This window comes from Urocitellus parryii, chromosome 1 (assembly GCF_045843805.1).
Source record: "Urocitellus parryii isolate mUroPar1 chromosome 1, mUroPar1.hap1, whole genome shotgun sequence".
Lineage (NCBI taxonomy): Eukaryota > Metazoa > Chordata > Mammalia > Rodentia > Sciuridae > Urocitellus > Urocitellus parryii.
Window position 1 is genome coordinate 181,357,610 of NC_135531.1, and position 22,076 is coordinate 181,379,685.

The 22,076-nt window shown below is 49.0% G+C and overlaps 1 protein-coding gene across 1 annotated transcript in view; it reads left to right on the plus strand.

The window, feature by feature from the left end:
* LOC144250643 (protein RoBo-1-like) overlaps positions 1-7,261 on the plus strand; it is a 50,853-nt gene extending 43,592 nt beyond the window's left edge. Inside the window, exon 6 of the mRNA XM_077793546.1 lies at positions 7,065-7,261. Within this exon, the coding sequence (XP_077649672.1) occupies positions 7,065-7,261 (197 nt within the window). The remainder of the gene's footprint in view (positions 1-7,064) is intronic.
* Positions 7,262-22,076: the final 14,815 nt, after the last annotated feature.

Below are 22,076 nucleotides of genomic sequence, written 5' to 3' on the forward strand. Positions count from 1 at the left end.
AAATGCCACATTTTTTTTATCCATTCATCTATTGAAGGGCATCTAGGTTGGTTCCACAGTGTAGCTATTGTGAATTGTGCTGCTATGAACAGCATTGTAGCAGTATCCCTATAGTACACTCTTTTAAGGTCTTTAGGGAATAGTCCAAGAAGGGGAATAGCTGGGTCAAATGGTGGTTCCATCCCCAGCTTTCCAAGGAATCTCCATACTGCTTTCCAAATTGGCCGCACCAATTTGCAGTCCCACCAGCAATGTATCATGAAAGATTTTTATTTCGTTGTCATACCTGAAGCTTAATTTTACTGGATACAAAATTCTTGGTTGGCATCCATTGTCTTTCAGTGTTTCAAATACGTTGTTTCAGGATCTTCTCGCTTTCAACATCTGTGATGAAAAATCCGCCATCAACCTTATTGGTTTACTCCTGAATGTAATCTGTCTCCTTTCTCTTGTAACTTTTAATATTTTCTCTTTGTTCTGTATATTGGATATCTTCATAACAATGTGTCTTGGCATTGGTCTACTGTGATTTTGTATGCTCGGTGTCATGTATGCATCTAAAATTTGTACATCCATTTCCTTTTTATATCTGGAAAATTTTCTATAATTATTTTATTCCACAGATGGCTCATTCTCTTGGTTTAAACCTCTATACCTTCCTCTATCCCAATGACTCTTAAGTTTGGTTTTTTATGTTATCCCATATCTCTTGGATGTTTTTCTCGGTATATTTTACCAGCCTTTCTGAGTTGGCTAGACTCTTTTCAAGATGATATATTTTGTCTTCATTATCTGATGTTCTGGCTTCTACTTGCTCCACTCTGTTAGTGATACTCTCATTTGAGTTTTTAATTTGGTTTATAGTTTCCTTTGTTTCTAGGATTATTGTTTGATTTTTTTATAATCTCTTTCTCCTGATAAAGATGCTTATTTGCTTCTTTTATCTGTTTATATAATTCATTTTCAATGTGTTCTTTCATTGTTTGAATTTGCTGTCTCATGTCCTCTTTAAGATTCCATTCCATCTGTCTAAGGTATTCCATGAGTTCTTTATTGGACCATTTTTCTGATGCCTCTAGGTCCTCCTGTATATTTAGGCTGTCTTGCATTATTTGTACTCCTTTTCTTCTTTGCTTTTTCATCCTGCTCATGTTACTTCTTGTTCTGTTTGACTGCTGAGTTACTGTTTACTCCTATAAATTTATTTGGTTTTGTGTGTCTCTGGGGAATCTCTTTTGTGATGGGAGATTATGACTAGAGATGATGAGTTTTGTTACACTTTAATGGATATTCATTCATTTCCTAAACTGTGTACGGATTCTGATGTCATATAGCGGTCTGCGGTTTGGTCTTGGGACTTATATTTAGGTCGAATGATGTGATGGTATTGAGGTTGGTATCTCTTGGCAACCTTGGAAGGTTGCTCTACTGAGGAGGGATATTAACAGGAGAATGGTCTGAAGTATTTGGGGGTAGCTAGGGACTTGGTAGCACTATATAACACTTAGGAACATTTACCTATACATATTTAGTAAATTGCACATAAACAGTGTCATGATGTTTGGGAGGAAATGTATTAGAAGGAAAGGGAAGAAGTCACTAAAGAGAATCAGAGTAAACAGGTAGAATTCAAGGAAAGGGTAATAAGGAAATTGAAAAGAAATGAAAAGACAAAAGAAAAAAATAGAAAAGAAAAAAGAAAAAATTTAAAAAAATAATTAAAAAAATAAATAAAAATAAAAAAGTAAATAAATAAAAAATAAAAAACAAATAATAATAATAATAAAAATTTTAAAATGCAGTCTTAGAGTTCAATTAACTTCTATTCCAGTAGGTGGAGCTGTGCCCACCGGGCCAAGCTTCTGCTCTCCATAAGCAGGAACCAATCACGGTGAAGCAGCTCCTCTCCCCTACTGGGCGGGTCTCCAATCCTGAGTGCCTAGGGCCTTTTCTTGTGTCTAGTCACTTCCCCACTTTTCCTCCAGTCAGGCCTCTCTCACTGGTGATGTTCACCACAATACTGGCTACACGCCAGGTCTGCTGCTCCCGGGAGCCCTATTTTCTTGAACGACTGGGCACAGTCTCCCTGCTTACCATTCCCTCAGACACTAAGGTTGTGGAGCCTGTGGCTGAGAACCCTAAGTGTATTTTGCCTGCCCTCCGGTAGCCAAGCCCCAGGTAGCTGGTGCAAGAGACCTCAGGTGTCAGCCCTGGTGGAAGTGGTAGCCAGGGTCCCATGCCTCGGGTCCAGCGCACTGCTCCTGATTCCCTTGGTCTGACTATTGTGCTCAAGGGAGAGCTGGGAGGGGCCCTTGAGGTTTCCTTGCTGTGTGGAGAGGAGGGGCTAGGGGGTTACACAACTCCCGCCACAGGTTTCAATGAAGTTATCTCCTCCATCGCATTCTGGTGACGTCAGTTCTCTGCCATGGTGAAATCCCATGTGAATGGCGACAGTTCGTTCCCTTTGCCAGTGTCCGATGCAACAGGTGGGTCCTGACCGGCTCTCCCAATCCCCTTCTCAATCCTATGGCCACTGCTTATGAGGGCTCCGTTGGTATTAACCTCCGCAGGTTCCCGGAGGAGCCGAAAAGTTGTTTCACCAGGAGCGTTTAACCCTGAGTCACAGCGGTTTGTCTGCGAGATGCAGGGGAACGGGAGCCTGAATTAAGCCGCTCCGGCTCGGTGTGTGTTCTGAGGGGTGCAGACTGTTGGCCCCAGATCTACCTCAGCTCAGCATTGCCTAGTGATCCTGAGCAAACAGCATTTAGACGGTTTAAGACTCCCTTTGCCCGCGCAGCTGAAGAGGTCAGAGACTTGACATCTCTGCGCCCATCGCCATGTTGGATCACATCCTGGGCTCTACTCTTTTAAAGGGTGACTTTGGGACTGAGAAATCCATGTCCTCAGCTGAGGGCTATGGGGAAACACAGCCTGGACTTCCCAGCACAGGAGAGACCCCATTTGCTCCCTGGATGGGGGGTTCCCCCTCTTGGCCCCGTCACCCACTTCAGCTTTGGAGGGAGCCCCAGCCCCTTCCACCCACTGCAGGAGAGGCCTTCTGAGGAAGGGCGGCTGTCTTCCCTGGGTGCCTCAGTGATGGAAATAGCCACTTTCCTTCCTGCATCCCTGACAGGAGCCACACCTGGAGCTGTCCGGCATTGGAGGGCTGGACTCTAGGCCAGAGCACTGTCCCTCTGTCCCTTTTGCTCCCTTTGGCCTCTGCAGTGTCCTGGAGTCAGCATGGTGACCAGTGTCCAGGCCTCCACCTTGAGGAGTCTCTCCACTCTGTGCATCTTCGTGGCCCTGGTTTTCAGCACCATGGGTAAGGACCAGCAAGCAACCCTCTCCCAAGGGTGGGAAGGTGGGCAATAAGCCCTCAGGGAGGGAGCCTAAGGGACCCACCTTGCCCACAGGGAGAGGGATGTCCTGTCCCCTCCATCCCTAGGAGTGTCTGTCTACTAGAAAGAGCAACTCCCACCCTTGCCACTTTTGCCTCCTGAATGACTTTTCAAATGTTGCTGCTGATGCCCTGCAGTTTTGCATAAATTTGAGGCTCATTTCATGCAAGTATAGAGTTTTTGCTGATTCAGTGTTCAGTGCTCCATCGACTCCCCTCTTCCTTCTTTCCCCTACACTTTGTTCTTCCTCCCATTAACCTATCTTTAAATTTCTCCAATGTAGTCATGCATAAAGAGGAATTCACTGTGGCAGAGTTGCCAGTGTACACAACATAACTGGATCAGCATCCCTTGGTGTTATTTCCCTCTTGTAGAGAGTTACACATGTATGAAATGCATTGGGAAAAAGTGCGAGCATGACCAGGGTACCTGTGAGACCTCTCAAAGCTGCTTCCATTTCCAGCAACTGTATACTTCACCAGGTGAGCCCTGCCTGCCACCCGCCCTTGCTGCTGTACACAGGACCTGGGAGGGAGGGGCTGCTCTGCTCAGTACTCAGTATAGCTCCTTCCTCGCCTCCACTCCTCCACTCTACCCTGGCTCCCTCACCTAAGGTCCTGCCAGGATGAGGCTGGTTGTGGGCAGGGGAGGTGGCAGGAGTGGGCACTGTGCCAAATGAAGGCTCTCAGGGGGAAGTACTGAGTGATTCCAGTCCCCACATCAGTCTCAGAGGTGGGGGATCAGTGAGAAAGGACACCCCTGCCCCAATTATTTTTGTGATGCTGGGTCTCAAACCCAGGGTCCCACACCTACTAGGCAAGCACTGGAGCAGCATCATCAAATGGTTCCTCCTTGGGTTGGTTCTATGAAGGGGACCATTGGGGAGGACTCTTGGGAAAGTAGAAACACTAAGGACACAGGGTGCCCTCGCAGAATTCCTTGATACTGGCTGCCCGTCTGGGCACCCCACTCTCTAGGGCTCAGAAGGAACATTCTGTTTGGTTCTGGTACTGTGCAGATGGTTCACCAAAACTTATGCAGACTAAAGGCTGCTCTCAAAAGGCATGCACTCCCCTGGCCTTCTCTGCCACACTGGGGAGGGGACAGATACTTGGGTATGATATGAAGTGCTGCTACCATGAAAACTGCAACCAAGGGAACTCAGAACGTGAGTGCCTGCTTTTCCCCCTGCACCGTTTTCTTGCCCACCTGCTCCTGGGCACATGGACTTTCACTCTGTCTCAGAAGCACATTCCCATGACCTATCTCTGCTTCTGAGAAACCCAGAGCTTTTTCTTGCTGAGGGTCTCTCCTTTCTCCTGAAGGGTCAGGTTGGACCTAAGTCTCTTCTGCATAGGAGATGGGCACCTGAGTGGTGGGACAGGCCTGGGCATTTTCTCTACATGTGGGTCTGTAAAGCCATGTGCTTTGGGTCACCATCCCAGCAGACAGACTCTCCTCACCTATCCCACTCCTCACCTCTCTTGTTCTGCTTTGCTGAGATGGACTCACACTATATTCTCACCTGGCCTCCAACTCCCAGGCTCCAGCAATCCTGCAGCCTCAGCCTCTAGGGTGGGGATGGCTAGGACTGTGGGTCCCAGGCCACACCTGCCTGTCCATCACTCTGTTAGCAGCATGATTTCAGGCCTCAGGTTACCTTCTGCCCCATTATCTAGGATTGTTCTCCACCCAGGGAGAGAAAGTCCTTGACGAAAGGGGAAGGTAACACAAAATCCCTACAAGCTCTCTCTGATTACTATTTCCTTCCTGATCCATGAATCCTGTCCTTAATCACTCCTATGCCAATTTAGCTGAGAATGGTTTGAGGGATTTTGGAATATTCACAAATTTAGGGGATAAGAATTCTCTCAGCTCTTCTTTTTGCCCATTGCTCACCATGAAAACTTTCTCTCTTTATTCAGTGTCTCCAGTGTCCAAGGAAGAAAATGGCATTGTATGTCCTGCCTGCTTCTCTGAGAATGGCATGATCTGTATCCCACAGCCCCTCAACTGCACAGGGGCAGAGACAAAATGCCTTGAGATTAAGGGTATGGATTTTCCCTAAGCATTTTGGGTCATCCTCTTAAAGGGCACAAAGTGTCAGCCACCTATTGCTGTGTATCTAATTACATCCAATCTTAACAGCTTAAGAAGACATGTGTCACCCCACAGTCTGCAAGTGACAGGTGAGAGGGTCATAGAGGTGGTGCTTGCTCAGGCTGTCTCCTGAGCTGTGGTCCAGCTGGCAGCAGGGGCTGAGATTGCTCAGAGCCAGGATGTGCTTCCAAGCCCATGCAGCCTCCATTCCTCATCCTGGGCCTCTTCCTAGCTCTCCTGGGGGTCATGACCTGCCAGCTGGCTTCCCCCAGAGCTGGGATGAGAAGTGGGTGGGGGAGCTGAGGCTCTTCACAGCTCATCTGAGAAAAGACACTGCTTCGTTTCTCCTACCCTCCCAGTCACATAGAGCCACCCTGGTGCACTGGGGGAGGAAGGCATGGAGGCACCGTCAGCAGGGGTGGGAACTGCAGCTGCTGTGACAGTGCCTGATGCCCACAAGCAAGTGGTGGTAGAGGGCCAAGGGCCTGGGTATCCCTCCTAGGATTGCAGGGAGCCATGGGGCAGGAGACAATTGAGCAGCTCAGAGGAGAGGACTGGGGACACACGGGCTGTCATGTTGTCCTGGAAAGGGACGACCATGTCTCAGTGACATGACGGGTGGACACCCACAGTCCTCTCTGTCACCCTCAACACCAATACCTCTAAGAGCAAACCCTCGGGGCCAAGCACTGACATTCTGCATGGTGTCATTCTGACTCCAGTGAAGGTTTTCGAGTTTTCCTGAGTAGGAGAAAGCTTGTGTTTGTGGTGAGGGTGCAGGAGCCCCTCAGATGGGAGCAGGAGAAGCCACCATGGGGTGTCCTTTCTAGACTAGACAGCTAGATGGGGCACTGTCAAGTATTTTCTGATCAACATGTAAAGGGTTCCCTGGAATTAGTGGCATTTGAGGAACTAAAGAATGTTGGAGCTGAGAGTTTGTTGAGAATGAAGGTTTGTCACGGTTTTTTCTTTTCTTTTTGAGTAATTTGGAGGAGGTTCTGAGACTAGCAGGGAGGGCCCTCTGTCTAGCTGAGCTGACCTGAATGAGGGAAATGGGTGTCACCTGGGATACAGAGGAGAGGTGGGCTCTCTGCAGTGGGGCAGCCTTTCTGCTCCAGGTTTCTGTAGTATGTGTCAACCCTGGGCAGAGGGGACCTTATCTACAGTATTTCCCTCTGGGTTCCCAAAGGAAGTGAAGGTGCAGAAGAGGACAGGGATCCCAGATGTGTTCAGCCAAACCCTTGAGGTCCGACCTCCAACCTCCTTCCCTGCCTTTATCAACCACATCTCTCCTCGGGAGGCCATAGAAGCTCTGGTCTTGCATCTTAGACAGCAGGGTACTTTTTACATCCTTCCACCACTGGAGAGATGGTGGAACCAGAGGAAAACTCGCTTGGTCCCAGGATGGAGGTGCATGATTGTCATGCCAAAGGCAGAGGTTAGGGGTCAGGGGCCATTCTGATGAACTTTGTCCTTCTCAAAGGAAGTAGAGAAATGGACATGAAGACATGGGTGAAAGGAGAGACAGGGTGACAGAGAGTATAACTGCCAATCTTTCTCCCACAGGGTTGACTGGTGGTAATCCTCCTTCAATAGTGTCTGCTATGGGTTGTGCAACCGAAAATGCTTGCAAATTAGGTATGATAGAATTGAATTATGAATTGGAGTTCGGCTGTGTAAAGCGCATCAGTGGGAGCCCCCCGCTGACACCCATTATCTCGTCCACTCTGACTAGTCTTCTCCTACTCAAAGTCTTGCTTTGATTGCTCGAGGGTGGCAAGTTCATCATTCCACAACCTGCAAATGTGAATGTCTTCTGAGGGTCCTTCTCCAGCATACTCAACAGTAGAGATTTAAAGAGCTGATGCTTACATACATATGTATATGCTTACTTGTTTGTACCTGAAGTTAAAATAAATAATAATTGTTATTCATTCTCTCAGGCGCTCTTTCTTCACCCAAGTACATATTTCAGAGGAAGTCTGAGATGAGATCTCTACGAATCTCTATGGTCCCTCCATTGTCTCAATGCATGTTCTTGGTCACACATCTAGGAATACACCTCTTTTCTGAAATCCTCATCCCCTGCCCTCCAATCCTCAATTTCCCTGCGCTAATGGAAATGCTTTTGAATGAACGATTCAGGGTGCAGCAGGGTGTTCACCCACAGTTTGTAGAGTCTCGGATACAGCTGAAGCTCCCTACCTCAGATCCACTTGTGTGGAATCCTTGTCATGCTCTCTGGACACTTCTGCTTCCAAAGATGGACACAGGCATAGGTGGTCTCTGAAGGTATTAAGGAGGAGCTTGGGACATAACTCAGTTTGTAGAGTGCCTGCCTAGTGCACAAAGCCCTGAGTTTAATCTCCAGTACTACAAAAAATTTAAAAAAAAAGAGAAAAAAGAATGAAGATGCATCATCAGCACTCAAGACAGATGTGTTTCATCTTCATAAGGCAGGTTTGAGGATGGTGGCCACTGCACACCTCAGATGGTGCCTGTGAGGAGGTGGGGGATCCAGAAGAGGCTGAGCCTTTACAGAAACCTCCCGGTGCTGACCCACCACAATCTGTCCCTGCAGTCTGCTCAAAGGGACACCTTGGTTCTCTAGCTCTCTCTCCCACAGGGTGCAGCCTCCTTCCTGAAATAAAAGCAGCCTGTCTTAGCAGGTATTTATTTCTTGGGTGTTTGTAGAACCAAGGATGTCCTTGCCCAGGTTGGGCCTTTCTGGGTCTCCTGTTAGTAGCTCTTCTTTTCCTCCTGGGCACAAGCCATGCCCAGCCCACAGCTCTCTCAGCCATTCTCCATGGGCGAGGGAAGTGCACCTCCAGCCTGCTCTGTGGAGCCCTTTGGTACATGCTCACCCTTGTTTCCTGCACCTGCAGCTGTGTGGGGTAACTCTGGGCCCCAGAGGAGGGCTAAGTCTCAATAGGAGAAAAGATGCCCAAGTTAGAACTAGGATTGTTGATGGACAGAGTTGATCTGGGAAGGGATGTATGGGTTCTTGTTGGACCTGGTAATTGATGAACAAGAATTAATTCCTTGTGTTCCCCATGAGAAGGGATTGGATTTCAATGATGATAAGAAGGCATAACACATGTGGAGGGCTTACTACACCCCAGCCACCGTACTACTCACTCCAGATGGGTTGACTCCATTCTCACAAAATGCAATGTACGTATTATGGTCATCCCATCTCACAGATGAAGAAAGAGACAAGGTCTTCCTCTCCCTCCCCACCTGCCTAGGGCCTAAGGGCAGGAGAAGAGCAGCCCAGGGTACCCATTCTCAACTCCTGTGCTGGGAGGATTGCTTCCCTGAGGTATGAGCTATCCACTTCCTTTTCTTTGATAAGTAGCCAGTTAGCCCCCATGTTTCACACTAGATCATTTACTATCCATGCTCACCCCCTGCCTTGGCCTGTGTCTCAGTACTTGTTATAGAAATTTAAAATTTGGGAACATCCTTCTTCATTTTTTATAAGTGGTATCAGTTTTTATGGCTCCCACAACAAACTATGAAAAAAATTGGTGGCTTTAAGCAACAATCCATTCCTTATCGTTCTGGAGGTAAGTCTGGCTGCAGGCCAGGTGTGTGCAGGGCAGGTTCCCTGTGGGAGTAAGGGGATGTTTGGTCTCCGTGTCCTCTCAGTTCTGGTGGCCCTCTGTACAGAAGTACAGCTCTGACATCTTCCAGGGTCACCTGTTGGCTCTCTGCCTCTGTCACCATGGGCCCCCTCCTGCTGGTGCCAACGCCCTTCTTCCTCTTATGAGGCCCTTGTGATTACATGGGGCCACCAGCCAAGTTGGCATCATTTCCCCACCACAAGATCCTTAGTCCCAACTTCAATGGCTCTTTGGAAGATATATTCACAGAAGTGGGGATTAGAATGTGTACTTATTTGGAGGACAATATTCAGCCCTTCATATAACTGACCTATTTCAAGAAAAAAAAAGGGGAACTATTGAAACTCTTTTGCGTTGGATCAGTCATGGGAAGGATACTGGTCCAGACCTTTCCTTCAGCCTGAGGCTCCCCAGGTAAGAGGACTAGGCCTCAGCAGGTCTGGAGTTAGTGGTTGTCACCGTCTCTTGACAGCTGGACCTCAGCAGATGCCTGTCACCTGGCATCCAGCTGATCTGATGGGGAATCTGAATCCAACCCGTGGAACAGTCCAGGACCTTGTCAGGAAGCAAATGCTGCCCATGAAAGGTGTTCAGTCTGGAAGAGTAAAGAGAACAGCATGGAGATTGCCGGTGTGGCAGCTGGGAGCTGTTCCTAGGGAGTGTGTGGACTCCGTGGACTCCGTGGTCCTCACACAAACCCAAGAAGGGGGTCAGGTGGTACGGCCTCCCCGCTGAGAGGTGGAGACTGCCCCGCGCTGAATGATTTTAAGGAAGAAAGAACATTCAGTGACATTGAAGATGGCAGGGACGGCCTCATTAAGGGAGGCCGGGCAATGCAAAGCTGTCTCATAACAGTGTCCACCTCAGGAACACAGTCCAGGTGCTCTGCCACTGCGACTAGTTCTTAAACTACTTTCTTTCTCCCCCTTTCTCCCTCCTCCCCCACCATCTCTCCCCTCCATAATCTGCAGTCTTGAGGGACAGGATGACCTTTCTTCCCTGTCCTAGGCAGAGGTATCTGACCTTGAACACACACCCAACATAGATAGGAAGGAGGCAACTCACACTTGTACATTGCAGCAGCAGATCTCAGAAATGACTATCTGTCAAATTAACAAGTGTATTACAAGTCCACAGAGAACACGTGGAGTGTCACCTTTGAATCACCTCTTTATCCCCTGCCCCACCCCATCCCTCCTGATGAACAGAACCACAGCCTCAGAGACTTCTCTTTTGCTAGCAAAGCAATGAAACTTTCTCTTTTCCCAAAACCATGTGCCCATTACTGAATTGGCATTGGGGACAAGGACCGAGGTTTAGGTAACAGTTTTGCCATGAGGAGATTGAGACTGCTCCAAATAGAGCATGGCAGGTGGGGTATATGCCCACAGAGCTGGTGGGTGTCACTGGATCCTGGTTCACCAGCCTCACAAGCTTCTTGCTGAAGAAGGGCCAACAGGGTCAGAGGTCATCTGAGGATAGTCTGAGGAGATAGGGAGGGTCTGTGTGCCTGCTTGACCTGACTTCTCAGGATTCTTGGTAAAACCAGGCCATTTGGGGCAGTGCCAGGTGGTAACAAGCACAGATGGCCAAGAGTCAGGTCCTAGTTGGAAGGGACGTGGGGGAGTTGGGTAGCATTTGATCAGGGAGAGAATCTGTGTCAGTGGCTAGAATGGGGAGTGGGCCCCAGAACTGCTCTGGACCTACAGGAGGGTGGCCCTTCTCCCTGAGGAGGGTCTTTATCTGGAGTAGAGGGCACAGTGGCATCTCAGGTCCCAGGAAAGATCTCATCTGTGCTGAGAGGAGGGCACACCCTCAGTGTGGGGCTGTGGGGCCATCTGAAGCTAAGCTGCAGGGACACAAAGCCTAGAGAGCAAACAGGAGACTGTCCCTAGCATGCTGGCCCCTCCTCCTTGTGCCCAAGGCAGGCCTCTGGCAGCTTCCCCTCAGTACCACAGGTTGCCAGGGGAAGCTTTCTGAGAACCTGCCCCAGAGGCCGTGAGTTGGCACAGGCGCGGGCAGTGCCAGGCTAGCACCAGGTCTGCTCTCTTCTCCACATGACTTGAGAGTGGCAGCAGGGACTCCCGGGGTGACACAGTCAGCTCCTTCCCCCTGCCCTGCAGAGAGGCCAGCAGGCAGCTGAAGTAACCAAGGTCACGTGAGCTATATCTGGCCTCCTGCCTCACACCTTCTGAGCCAGAGCCACTTAGGCTGGCCAGGGACACTCGATTCATGGACTTCCATCACAGGTGAGGAAGCGTCTGCTGAGCATGGGGGAAAGGTGTCCAGGAGCTGGCAGCCAAGGCACGTGTGTGTTTGGTGATTCTCATGAGACCTTGGGCCTCAGGAGCTGCCAGCTGCAGGAAGGTTGTGTTATGACCCAGGAAAGCCTTGGCCACCTCTGAAGGTGAGCTGCAGGACAAGGAATTAGTTTGTTTACAAAGTTAAAAAAAACCTCATTATTTGACCCATATTTTCCATTCAGAGGAGCTGCCCTAGGAAGTAGGGGGATATTCTATCATGGGCACAGTGGCAAAATGCAAATTAACTTAGTTTTATAAAAATGATTTCAGTACAAATGCAAATATTAGACTTATCTATTTTTAAATTAAGGAAAGAGTTTTGATCCACCAAAGAAATTTCAAAAATGGGGTAGGCTAAACAGAAAATAAAACTGAAACATTTACTTCAGTTGTCCCAGGTTTCTTTGCCCTGTCAAAGGCACACAAGGGGCACAAAGAGAAGCAAATGCATCCAAGAGTATAAGAAATAACACTGGGCACAACAGGGCACAGAAAGCACAAGCACACAGATGGAGCCATGGGTGGGGCACAAGCGCAGGTACCAGCCAAGGGAAGAGCAGGGCAAGCTGTGTTTGGGATCCTCCCTCTGTGGCCACTGCTCACCACTGGCCTGGCCCTTTCCTGTGTCTACCTCTCAATCTTCTGTGCTGGGCTCTGGTACCAGTGAGGGCCTTCTATGCAGCTCCAGGCTGAGGCAGGTGTGTGCTCAGGGGATCCCTGGGCCATCCTCAGTGACAAGCAGGTGGCAGCTTGGGCTCTGCTTCTCTCCTCCTCCTGGCAGCCTCCTGGCTGGCTCATGGTGCTGGCAGCACTGATGCCTAGCGAAGTGCCCTTGAGAAGGGGCCATGGGCCTGAGGCACAGACATGGGAGGAGGACTCTGATCTTGGGGCAGGTGCCCCTGCATGTTCCTGAGAGTGTGCGAGGTGGGGCGCCAGAGGCCTGTGTGGACCACCTTGTGCAGACCACCCTATGCAGTGCCAGGGCACAATGTGTCCACTACGGGCAGCACCTTGGCCTCTCACAGAAGGCTGGCTCCAGTCTGGCCATGGTTATTCAGGCTCTTCCCCCACGCCCCCTCCTGTAGACCACACCAGACCACCAGAGCCTCTGCCAGTTCCCCATCTGTGTGTCCCAACTATTGCAGCACACTGCACAGATCTCCTCAAAGTTCATCTAAACCTCACCTCCCTGATCCAATCCACCCTCCACCACCTCTACCCCATGTGCAAACCAGTCCCTACAGCTGCTCCCGACAATGGTTTCTGAGTTCTGCCCTGCCACACATCCTGTTCTCCAAATGCTTAGAAACCTCGAGGGTCAGAACCTGACATGGCCTGGGCCACTTTGAGTGTGGCTGGGTACACAGCATGTGAACCTTGCCGAAAGAGTAAACAGACAATTGGAAACACCCACGGAGGAAGGGGCAGTCAAGGAAGGGCATAGGAACAAGCAGTGCAAGTTTAATCCACAAATGGAGGCGGCTGGGCCCTCACAGGAGCTCAGTGAAGCAACTTCCCCAGGAAGAGCACAAAGAAGATGGGAGGTGTGGTTCTGACTCTGGTCCCTGTTCCGAAGGGTGACCTGCAACTCTTACTCTCGTTAGAAACTGGAAAACCCATATAAGTAGTTATCGTCTCTGTGCATTGGTCTGCTTGTGCGCACTTCTTCAGTTCAATGGGCACGTTGCTAAAGCCTGTAAGAAACCAGACATAAGACTCCTCTTTTCCTCCTCCTCATCTAAACTTCCCTCCATCCACAGAATGGTCTTGAACAGGGCAGAAATCAGCCACTCTCCTGTGTGATGCAACCAATACTGCCCTCTCTAGCAGAGGCATGGGCTGGCAGATATCATCCCAACAAAAGGGCCTGCAAATCCCTAAGCTCCCTCACATCCTGTGCCAATCAAGTATTTCTCTATCTTCTTACATGACGTGACTGAGCCTTCTAGCCCATGTTAGCACCTGGGGATGTAACATGAGCTCTATACCAAAGGCAACGGAGGTGAAGAGTCCTGATGCTTTGTTAACAGCAGCCTGGAGACCACCACATGCAGGGTGCTGGGTACCTGTGCTGCAATCATGCACTCCATATGATCTTGAGGACAGAGCTAACCTCCTCTTACTCTTGGTCTGAGGATCCTATTAATAAATAGCAATAGCCATCAAAAAGCTCTTTTAAGTTGTGTGTGGTGGCTCAGCCCTGTAATCGAAGCGGCTTGGGAGGCTGAGGCAGGAGATCTCAAGTTTAAAGTCAGTCTCAGCAATTTAGCAAGGCCCTCAATAACTTGAGAGAGACCCTGTCTCAAAATAAAAACAAAACAAACAAAAGGGCTGGGGACGTGGTTCAGTGGTTAAGTGCTCCTGGGTTTAATCCCTGGTACCAAAAAAAACCCCCCAAAACTCTATCACTTTACTCATGTTCTCTGCCTTTCAAATCCCTTCAGATACATTCCTTCATACGGCAGGCACTATGCTCTTGATGATTCTGTCTCATTTCCTTGGGACATCTAGACAATCTAGGGATGGCTATTTTAGATAAAAGAATCATGTTATGCAAACTTCAGGAAGCAAAAACTTCAGACCAGCCAATATCACCAGGCCCTGTCATCACCTCCCTGACGATGACTTCAGGAAGCCTGAGTTCCCCAGAGTCAGAGAAGTAAGAAGGTGAAAAAGAGTTCCAGAAACAACCCAACCCCATGGCCCTGAGCCTCCTGTCGGCAGGCTACATCACAACACCACTGCTAATTTCTAATGTATGTCTTTAAGAATTTTGTATTAGATTTCTTATAGAAAGTAAATTATGCTTAATGACCACTTTGAAGAAAGTTTAGTCACTGCCTCTCTCCAAAATTTTTACTTTGAAAATTAAAAACCCAGAGAGAAAGGAAAAAAAACTCAACCTACACCGGGTTTAAAAAAATCTCACCAAGGCTGCAGAGGACGCTGAGCCACTATCCAGGTGCTAACAAAGCCTGTCAATGAACACATTCGGACTCACAAGCTGATGAAGGGGAAGAGCTTTCTAAGCAGGTGGACAAAAGCAGGACTGTCCTTAATCCTGCCCTCTGTCAGCGTGAGAGGGCTGCTCACTGTCCCGAATACCCTGAACCGCAGCCTGGAGAGTACCTGTGTCAATGATGCCGGAGAACTCCACACACTGGGTTCTGTCTGCGGCACACCACTTGAACTCTGCCTTGCATAGTCTTCCCTTCACCGCAAAGCACGTTGGGCACCTGAACCCGTTGGACGCAAATTCATCAATGTCTTTCTCCTCAAAGTCACTCATTTTAATCTCCCAGGAGACTGTTAAGGAAATAAAAAAAAATAGGGAAACCTGGATGGTACCTACCACCATCTGGAGAATGTACTCATGCTCTTGAATGGCCTCTCAAACGCACCTGCCCCCTCCCTGCTGCCCAGACCCTGCATTCCTCGGGTGATACTAACTTGGTACTGTGGCACCACAGAAGTCCTTGTCCTCACGTAGCCTACTTTCTCATGGGGGAGATAAATGAAACCAGACAGGAACTAAGAGGACCCAGTATATCAGACAATGATAAAGGCTGCAGAGGAGCAGAACACAGTCGAGTGCAGGTGGCACCCTCAGGGTGGGCAGAGAGGCCCCTCTGGAAGGGGTGGTTTTGTCAGAGGAGGCCTGGAAGAGGTCTAGTTCCAAACACTGGCACACAATAATCTGATTTTACAGGTAGAGGTCACAGATATGGCAAACACAGGATGCTTAAAGAAGGGGCCCCAATGACAAGGAGCCTTAGCTCCTCCTGATTTCTGTCTCTGGGGCTCCCTAATGTCATGGAGCTCCCTGCCCCTGAGCATGTGTCTCTACTGCCACCTGCAGTCACCACAAAGGTCTCCCAAAGATGCCCAGGTAGAGCAGGAGTGCAGGGAATTACAGACGGAGAAGTGGAAACCTTGAGAAGGTAAGGGCAGGGGAAGTGGGGAGTAAGAGCAAGGTACTTACCTGCAGAATTCTTCTCAGGCTCCCAAAAGGCAGATTGTCTTTGTTTACCACCCCGCGCCCCCACCTGTCAGGAGCTGCCTAGCTGCTCAGCTGCTATCCCCAACAAGGTGAGTGTAAGTGGCACCCAGGGGACATGCACCCTGGAGCCTGTACATCCTCTCCCCCTTGCATGAATCCCAATTCTCTTGCTCAAGTAGACAGAGGATGTGGTAGGCAGCCCTCAGAGGTGGTGGGAGCAGGAGGCCTGATCTTTACCACGTGTATGTCTATACACACAGCCTCACATGATGTTACACAGCCCCAGGGAGCAAGGAGATCAGCTGGGGACCATGGCTGCAGCCTCTCAGAGCTGCCATTCCCTGGTATGGAACTTGGAGAAGTGTGACAATTACAGGACTGCTGGGTTTTTCCTGGAGGTATACTTGTCCGGGTAAGAGGATGGAATGTACATATATTCTGGTGGGGCTTCAAAATTTTCTTTTGCTCTTGAGAAAACAAAAAGACCCATCATGGAAAGTGCTCAAATCACAACAAAAAAGCAAGCTCTGAACAGCATAGTAAAGTAGGGCACTTCTGGTTACATATGGAGGTAAGTCCCACTCTGCTCCTCTCCCTGGAGCTGCTTCTCTATGCCCACGATGTGGCTGACTCCTAGGGCAATGGTGAAGTAGGTCCAGCTGCGGACCTAAGTCCGCCTTGACTCTATGCTGTCTGACTTCTTCTTCTTTTTTTTTTTTTTAAAGAAAGAGAGAGAGAGAATTTTAGTATTTATTTTTAGTTTTTCGGCGGACACAACATCTTTGTATGTGGTGCTGAGGATCGAACCCGGGCCGCACGCATGCCAGGCGAGCTCGTTACCGCTTGAGCCACATCCCCAGCCCTGTCTGACTTCTTTTTAACTTGAGTTCTTCTGAGCTGTTCTTTTCAGCACTTATCTTGGCTCATAGGAACAACAGTTCTGATGGACACACATCTGTGACAAGAGTCAAAACTATGCTCAGGCAATAGTAATGTTCTTATTCTGTACAAGGCTCGGCCTGCCCAATCTCGAGATGATGAAGGACCAGACCTCGTCTAGCCAGTGTCACCTGCTCTGGCAGCTGTGCAAAGCTTCCGGCTCTGCAGACCTCCACCCCTAGCCCTCATCCCCTTTCTTAAAAAACCTCATCCCTGTCAGTTGCTCTAGGACAGGGCTAAAGATATGGGTCCCTGTCTTCCTGATGTAGTCATGCTATATGATTAAAGTTCCTCCATGCATCTCACCATTACCTTTCTGCTTGGTTTCATGGGGAGGGTTTGATCTGATTCATTGGGACCCCCCAGAGTGGCGCTTCTAGCTTGGGACTCTGGCAACATTGGCAGAAATTATGAGAGGGTGTGTTGTGCAGATCCACAGCCTCTCTGCTCTCTCAACCACGGTTGAGATTCCACACCATCTTCAACACAATATTCTAGGAAAAGGCTTTCATTTGTCTTTTTAATATTTTCTTTTTAGCTCTGGGCTTTGGTTTCTATTAAAATGCTGAGCACCCCAGGCTGGTTAGCCACACTCTTCATACCTATTCAGTGAAAGAACACTGATTGTCTTAACCTTTTTGAAAATAAGCTTTGGAAATTACAGTGAAGCTGGCTTTGGACTTTGGAGGAGGCACTGTGGAAGCCTTTGGTCCACCCTGGTCCAGGTGCCTTGACTGGAGAAGCAGAAAACTGCTGACCTCCGGAATCAGAATATCCTGAAAACAGGATGTTCTTTCTAAGGCTCACCAAGAGTGCTTCCGGAGAGACAAGGAAACACAGATCATTCCCCTCAGCTATTTGCAAAAATGTCATGTTCATTCCCTTTTAATTTTGCCTAGAGTCCTGCAGGCTGTCTTGGAGAACTGCTTGCTGAAATAATAAAATTGAGCAACTCAGCACCTATGGTTACTTGTAATCACAGCTCTGGCTCCGAGTCCTGAGAACCTGCATACTTGTTCATTTTATCTCTAGTTTTGAGTAAACCTCACATCATCGCTCATTCTTCCTAACAAAAGGAGGAGCCAGTCACACTGGGACTTCACTTCATCGTGGGGGTGGTCCCCTGACTTCTGCTCTGGAACAACCTTGTCTCTGGGTCTTTCATCCACCATGTTTAGAGTTCAGCTGGTCTGGCCTGGCAAGGCCCAATATGAGAGCAGGAATGACAACACCTGAAGAATGGAGAACAGGGCTTGAAGGTTTCAAAGTCCCAAGATAAACTATATTTTGCCTAAAGCTTTTCCTCAAAATAAATAAATAAATCAAGTGATTTTTCTCTAACCTATTCTTAGAAAGCAGGAGAAAAATCAAGAAAGAGTAGGAACTTTATGTAAAACTATGCTGACTTTTTAAATCTAAAGTCCTAAATGTCATATATCAAAGGCTACATGTTAACAGACCCACTGTTTTATAAGATTCTCTTCTTCTACCCAACAGGTGAGACTTGGGACCTTCTAAGCACTGTCCCAGCCCCAAACACTGACTGCATGGTCCAATCTGATTAGTAATGTCAACTGACCTGAGTGAGACCCTTATCCTGGTCTCACTCTCCCCCTCTAAGAGACCTTTAAAGAACACCAGCTTTTCCTGGGCTGGCTGAAGCTTTACTTCAAGACTCCTCTGTACTATGGGCTCTAACAAACGTCTTGGTCTGAAGGCTGATCCTGTTCCATGCCTCTCTTGAACATGCTAGTCTTCCTTTCTGAATCTAACATTAAACTGTCTCATAAGAAATTCCTACTAAGTGACAGTGTTTCTGCTGTCATGTCTGGTCCACTAGTATGGGGTGGGGAGAAAGAGCAGGTGATGAAGAGTCTATTTTCAGTCACGGAGAAGAGCAGTTAAGAGGCTGAAGGAAAAAAGCATGAGTTGGTGGGATTGGCAGTCAACAGCCTCCGATCCCTGAAATAGTGGACTAACTAGGTGATGGTGGAGGCTGGCTTGAGAGGACCTGGCAATAATGGGGAATATGAAAATGATATGGGCACGATGGGTCTGGTGGTACACACCTGTAATCCCAGTGGGTGGGGAGGCTAAGGCAGGAGGATCGCAAAAGCCAGCCTTAGCAACTTAGCAAGGCCCTGACTCAAAATATAAAACAAAACAAAAACAAAAGGTTGGGGATGTTGCTCAGTGGTTAAGCATCCCTGGGTTCAATCCCCAGTCCAAAAAAAAAAAAAAAAAAAAAAAGACCTGGGCACAGGTGAACCCAGGGATAGTTAGATGTTCCCAAATACCCCTTACCGGTAAACCAAATTCAATGATAAACATTTCAGCTGCTCTTTCCTTCCCCGTACATGTCATCTTTGGGGGGAAGGGGAACAAAAACAAAACAAAAGAAAAAAAACCCCACCACAACACAAAGCTACTCTTTAATGAGAGCTTCTTGAATGCCAGGCATTGGGCCTGCAGCTTCACCAGCTCACACATTCTTTGCCACTCCAAGAGGCAGGTGTCAACTGTTCCGATGGATGACCTTATCTACACACCCGGAGGTCAGCACTGGCTGATCTGGAGGCCACAGGCAGATCTGTCCCCATCACACTCACTAGACTGGGAGCATTTTGATGTCAGACTCTGTGTCAACTCCTTCACTGCAGGTACCACGCAGAACACAGCACCAGACTAAGGAAGATGGCACTGAAGGGGAAATGCAGCTGGGAATACAGGGGATACTGTAGTTGGTAGTGCATGGGGGAAGAGAGATTGAGGCCAAGATGTGAGAATTCAGGAAAGTGTGGGTAGAAATGAAGGGGTAGGGCTGGAATGCAGGACGGACGGAAGAGAGAGAAAGCAGGCCTGAGGTGGGCGTGCGAACGCAGAAGGGAAGGGGGTTGCTGGGAAGGGGCCAGAGCTGGGGATCTGGATACAGCACAACGCGCTAGCTCACCTGTGACAAGGGGCACCAGAGGGAGGCTGCAGGCCAGGAGCAGGCTGCCCGGAGCCGGGGGGCACATGGCTGTGGCTGGTGTGGTCCTGCCTGCGGAAGAGAAGCCCGTAAGCTGCGCGCCTTCGCTAGGCGCCCGACCTCCGGGGGGACAGGCCTGGGCGGCCTCGAGGCTCCGAGGGCCCCACACCATGTGGGCCAGCGCGCTCTGCCCTGCCCTGTTGCACACAAGGACGCAGCGGTGGGCTGAGCCCCGGTGAGTGCGGGTGGCACCCTCCCAGTGGCAGCCTACCTGGCGGCCACCCACTGCACTTGGCTCCCAAGGCAGAACGCCAGGGTAGGACGCCACAGCGCATGTGCGGGGCAGAACTTCATGGTCCGCGGTCCTCATTGGTCGCCTGCTTGCTCTGCCTGCCTTCCCGGAGCCTGAGCCAATGAGACCCCGGGGCCCTTTCCACACGTGACTGGAGCCTGGGAACTCTTTTCACACTGCGCAGAGTTGGGGGAGCTTGAGCAGCAGCAGGTCCTGCTTCTGGAGCAGTCCCTCCCCACAGAGGTGTGCTCCTGTGCGCATCCCCTCTTCCCTACTGTGAGCACCCCCAGAGGGAGTGTGGCCCTGTGCTTCATTCCCCATAGGCAGTTCTGGCCTCCCGGACGTGCTCTCCTAGCAGCCGTGTACCTGGAGCAGCCCTGGAAGTTTATGATGCTTTCCAACACTTCCGCCCTTCTTGAGCTTTGGGAGAACGGGGGCCTTGTGCATGTGCATGATGTGTGTGTCCCCAGGAGTCACTAGCCCAGTGCCTTGGATGTGAACACACTGTTAGTATGTGCTGAATGAATGAAGGATTCCTTCTGCCCGTGAAGTTATAAAGTCTTGGTTATAAAGTCTTCCAGCTTCCCCATTGCTTTTCTGAGGCCTTGCTTTTTCAGCTTCAAAAACACTGTTCTTTTTTGGAAGCAATCTAAATATGGATCAGTGGACGGATGAATGGATAAGGAGAATGTGGACTATACATCAGCCTTAAAGTAGAAGGATCTCTTACCATAGGCTGTAAGATTGATGAACTTTGAGGATATTTTTCCATGAGAAATAAGCAAGTCACCGGAACAACCCTGCACGATTCCCTTATATGAGGCATTTGAAGTGAACCGTAACTACCAGGCCCTGGGGGAGAAGGGGAATGGGAATTGCAAAATGAAAAATATTTAGAGATCTTTGTTGAACAAAATTGAACATACAGTTAACACTACTGTATTGTACACTTAAATCGTTAATTTATGGATTACAATCATCATCATCATCTACTCTACATCACACTATTTTTTTGTAGTAGATTCACCAGCCCATGAAGGTCCAGTCCAATGGAGCTGCAGGCACTTGAGGGTGCAGTGCCCATGTGGCTGGAGTGAAAGTCAGCTTTGACATGCTGTTGGCAAGGAGGGGGCTTGCAGCTGAAATGGGTCAAGCCTTCCTCTCTAGGCCTGGGGAGTCCACGTAAGATCTGGAGCAAAAGGAAAGTGCTAGAGAGGGAGTCTGGGTGAGGTGGTCCTCTGGTTTAGTCTCATAATGAACAATTCATGGTGGAGTCTTCATTTAGACACAGTGACAATGTTTTAGGTTTTGCAGTTAGAGGTTGTGTGTCAGCAGCAGCTGTGAGGATTAAAGGGAGCATGAAGTATTGCAAAGGGTTTATTGTAGCACAATACACCTTGCATAAAATTCACCATCTCAATACCCATACTCCAGTGGCATCTATAAATTTCACAATGTGGTGCAGCCACCATTTTTCTTCACTTCCAAAATGAAACCTGGGCAGGTTTCTCCCTTCCATTTCTCCCTTCCCAGACCTCCAGAAGCCATTAATGACTTTCTCTATGGATTTGCCTGTTCTGGTCATTGGGTACAAATTGACCACTACCGTTTCTAGTATTTCACATTTGATTTTCACTCCATAGAATGCTTTGAAGGTTCATCCTTGAAAGTTGCTGTAGTTTGTAACAATACTGCATTATTTTTATGGCTGAATAATATTCAGTTGTGTGAATGTTCATCAGCTGGGACACCAGGGAAGGCTCCCTGAAGACATAATACCTCTGCTGAGGAAGGAAAGTCGTGCAGGGGTTCACCCAACACAGTGAGCCAGCAGCACCTCAGGTGCAAGAATGCTCTGCTCTGCTGGTGACCTGGAAATGAGAGGGAATAGGGGAGAGAACAAGGAACTGAGGGGAGCCCAGGGAGGCCGGGAACTACAGGGCTTTCTGGACAGAGAAAAAGATGTTTTGCTTCAAGAGTTTCATGTTGTTGTTCTCCCGTGTTTTTAAGAACCACAGATCTCTTTTCAGGGAGCTTACATTGTCATGAAGACAGGCAGTAAGCAATATAAGGAACTGACATGTGATCTGTTAGGAGGTGACCACGTAGGAGCAGTGGAATTGCCAAGGAGTTTGAGGTGGAGGATTGGGATTTGTTCATGTATTTGCATTTAGAGATCCTGTAGCCTCAGGTGAGTTAGGAGGGCAGTGGGAGAAAGGACAGTGAGACCTGGTGGAATTTCCTGCATCCTCCAGGTAAGGGGTCTGTGGCCATGACTGTCCCCTGGCATGACAAACTTGGGGTGCTTTTGCAACATGCAGAGGGGCATTGGGTGTGGGTGAGGAGCTCAGGAGACGTCTGGCAGGCCTATGAATATGTATGGCCGACTTTGGTGTCAGGTGGTAAACAAGGCCATGTCCTTGAGCAGGAGTGCCTAGAGAGAGTGTGGG